The 3,050-nt window shown below is 51.1% G+C and overlaps 1 protein-coding gene across 1 annotated transcript in view; it reads right to left on the reverse strand.

Moving 5' to 3' along the window:
- The window catches only part of LOC106510802 (mitogen-activated protein kinase-binding protein 1), a gene marked incomplete at its 5' end in the record, with an annotated part of 7,038 nt that extends 4,122 nt beyond the window's left edge, over window positions 1-2,916 (reverse strand). The window contains 12 exon segments of the mRNA XM_013999522.1: window positions 590-723; window positions 794-905; window positions 982-1,080; window positions 1,168-1,292; window positions 1,358-1,422; window positions 1,495-1,707; window positions 1,783-1,835; window positions 2,030-2,169; window positions 2,247-2,333; window positions 2,486-2,549; window positions 2,659-2,770; window positions 2,841-2,916. Coding sequence (XP_013854976.1) covers window positions 590-723; window positions 794-905; window positions 982-1,080; window positions 1,168-1,292; window positions 1,358-1,422; window positions 1,495-1,707; window positions 1,783-1,835; window positions 2,030-2,169; window positions 2,247-2,333; window positions 2,486-2,549; window positions 2,659-2,770; window positions 2,841-2,916 — 1,280 coding nt within the window.
- Between the last annotated feature and the right edge of the window lie 134 nt (window positions 2,917-3,050).

Consider the following 3,050-nt stretch of genomic DNA (forward strand, 5'->3'; position numbering starts at 1 on the left):
GAGCGCCCCCTCTGGTGGGGAAACGTTTTTCAGGGATACAAACTTTTTCAGAACACCGGTAGACGGCAGCCATTACAGACRAACATGTGTTTGTTGTTGTTCGAGGAGCGGCTCGGTCACACACTGATGTCATTAGTTTGTTATCATTACTGAGCTACAGGACTGATTTTTTCACATCATGTCTCCTGATGGATCTGTTATTATCTCACTCTGAAGCACAGAGGAGTGTCAGAGGTGAGCTCGTTTCAAATGATTTTTACGATGCCGTCTCATTTCTGGACTCAATTTTGCCGATATTTCAATTAAAATACWTAAGTAAAAGTATTTATCCGAGTATAATACTACCCCCCAAATTTATGGATGATTTTATGGATTTAATTTTACGTATTATACTTGAATAAGGTAGTTTTTGATTTTTCATTTTATTACAGTTTTTATTTATTTTAGTTACTTAAAATGTTTTTTCACTTTCAGTTTTGGTTATTTAGTTAGTTTTATTTAACTACAATAACCCTGACCTGGACCGGACCGGGCCGGGCCTCAGAACCTACAGTTCCTYCATCAGTTTTCAGAGGTCCTGCTGACCCACCTGCAGGCCTGCTGCTCCTCTGGGTCGGACCTTTAGAGGGCGGGATGACATCGTCTTTGTTTACTGATCCCACGCTCTCCTCTGAGATCCTGCCTGGGACAGAGGCGGGGGGCGGAGCTCGTACAGGCCACGCCCTGAATCACAGCAAACAAATATTACCATGACGACCACCTGTCGGCCTGCGAGGACTGTGGGGGAGCAGACCTGACTCGGTCCTGGAAGCGGGACAGGAAGCGGGTGGAGATACTGAGGCGAGGGTTCAGGAAGTGCTTCTCCTCTGGAGGCTGCAGGGTCGCCGGGTCGGTGTCGAAGTGTTCTGCAGGTCCAGAGGTGGTGGTCATCATCATCATCATCATCATCATCATCATGAAGGAGGAAGAGTAGGTCCTCACCTTCCAGAGTCTCAAAGTGGTTCTTCACAGAGTTCCTGTCCTCGTCTTCCTCTGGACCCAAGCTGCCCACAGAGCTGCCCTGACTCAGAGAGTCTGTGTCTGAGGAAGAGGAGGAAGAGGAGGAGGAAGAGCACCTGTCAACTTCCTGTGACATCACGAGTCCAGAAACAGGAAGGTAGAACTGACCCGGGTCCTGCTGCTGCTCCAGACTTCCTGTGGAACCCTCAGAACACGCAGAGTCCGGACTCAGCTGAGCCCTCCACACAGGCTCCGCCCCCTGAGGACAGGCCACACCCTCCACCCTGAAGTCTCTGAAAACAGGAAGTGTTGTTTAGAGACGAACAAAACCACAGGAAGTCTGATGAGAGAGACTGACCTGTGGGAGGGGGCGGAGCTTGTGCCTGGGTGCAGGATGAAGGTGCCTTCACCTGTCTGCAGCACCTGAACGCCACATGGTGACATGTTCAGACAACTTCCTGTCAGCTGACTGAGGATGGAGACTCTGATGCTCACCTCTTCCTCCTCCTCTTCATCAGCCAGCAGCTCCTCCAGACTCTGAGGATGAAACTCCTKCTCCTCCTGCTCCTCCTCCTGCTCCTCCTGACTCCTGCTGGGACTCGGGGTAGAGGTGGCGCAGAGGATCAGGGGCTTTGGTTGCTCCGCCCACCGGCTCCGCAGCGGCCGAGGCTCAGCGTCTGATTGGACGACGGAGTCCTCACCTTGAGCCTGCAGGACAGGAACACCTGAGGATCAAACGGATCAGAGGAGGTGGACAGAACCAGAACCAGAACCAGAACCTACCAGTTTTCTGAACCACATGGGGAGCTTCCCGTTGGTGTGCAGCAGCGGAGCGGCTGAAACACAGAGACCGGATCAGAACCAGACCTGGTGTGGACCAATCAGAGCAGGTAAACCCAGATGGACTCAGTGGATCTGAAGCTCAGCCGAGTCAGAACCGGTCCTGTGAAKGGACCTGACCCACCTGTGGGGTTGTTAACACTGCAGAGAACTCTCACTGAAACGTCTGATTCACCAYGCTCACGGTTACCTTCAGGTGATCTGAGAGGCACCAGGTCCTCACGAGGATCTGGGTCTGGTCTTCCTGGAGTGCTGAGGTCCAACCCGTCCTGCTCGTCTTCATCCATGTGAAGCAGGGGAGCTGAAGGCGCCGTGATGAAGGTCTCCCTCCTGAAACACATCGTTGTGAAGCTAATAATGCTAATGCAGCTAGTGCTGTCCTCCAGCAGCAGGAACACCTGACCCACCTGATGGTCGGCTCCGCCGCTCTGAGGCCACGCCTCCTCCTCATGATGCTCGTCATGTGAGGGTCCAGCCTCCACACAAACACACAGCTACACAACAAGAGACAACAACTCAGACCTGCTGAAACTTCCTGTGTGTCTGTGTGTGTGTGTGTCTGTGTGTGTGTGTGTGTGTCTGTGTGTGTGTGTGTGTCTGTGTGTGTGTCTGTGTGTGTCTGTCTGTGTGTGTGTGTGTGTGTTACCCATCTCCTGACACAGAGATCAGGTGTCTGCCGTCCTGACTGAACCTCATACAGGTGATGATCTCTGTAAACAACAGGTGTGGCAGCCATCTTGAATCAGGTTAGCTGCAGGTCAGTGTCATTAACTGAGTGGATCATGAGATATTTTGCTAACAGACAGACTCCTCCCTCACCTGAATGACCGAACAGGTTGGCCACACATTCTCCTGACTCGTAGTCAAAGATGGTGATGTTTTTATTAGAGCAGCTGGTGGCGAAGAAGGACCCTGAAGGATCCATCTGGACCTGCAGATGAGGAGAGGACTGTTGGTCCGGTCCTGGTTTTATCAGGAAGTGAGGAAGAGGAGGAGTTTACCTTCAGCAGAGAGCCTTCATCACTGCTCGAGCCCTTCAAACTCTTCTTCAGTTTCCCAGTTTCCACGTTGTAGACTCTGACCAGAGAGACTTCCAGTTATTGATGGAGCCGATTCAAAACTTGTTTCTGACCAGCAGTGTTTCCATGAAGTAATAAATGTTATTAAAGTCACGTGAATACGTTTGTTCTCATGATAAGTCATTACAAACA

This window comes from Austrofundulus limnaeus, unplaced genomic scaffold, assembly GCF_001266775.1.
Source record: "Austrofundulus limnaeus strain Quisiro unplaced genomic scaffold, Austrofundulus_limnaeus-1.0 Scaffold2324, whole genome shotgun sequence".
Lineage (NCBI taxonomy): Eukaryota > Metazoa > Chordata > Actinopteri > Cyprinodontiformes > Rivulidae > Austrofundulus > Austrofundulus limnaeus.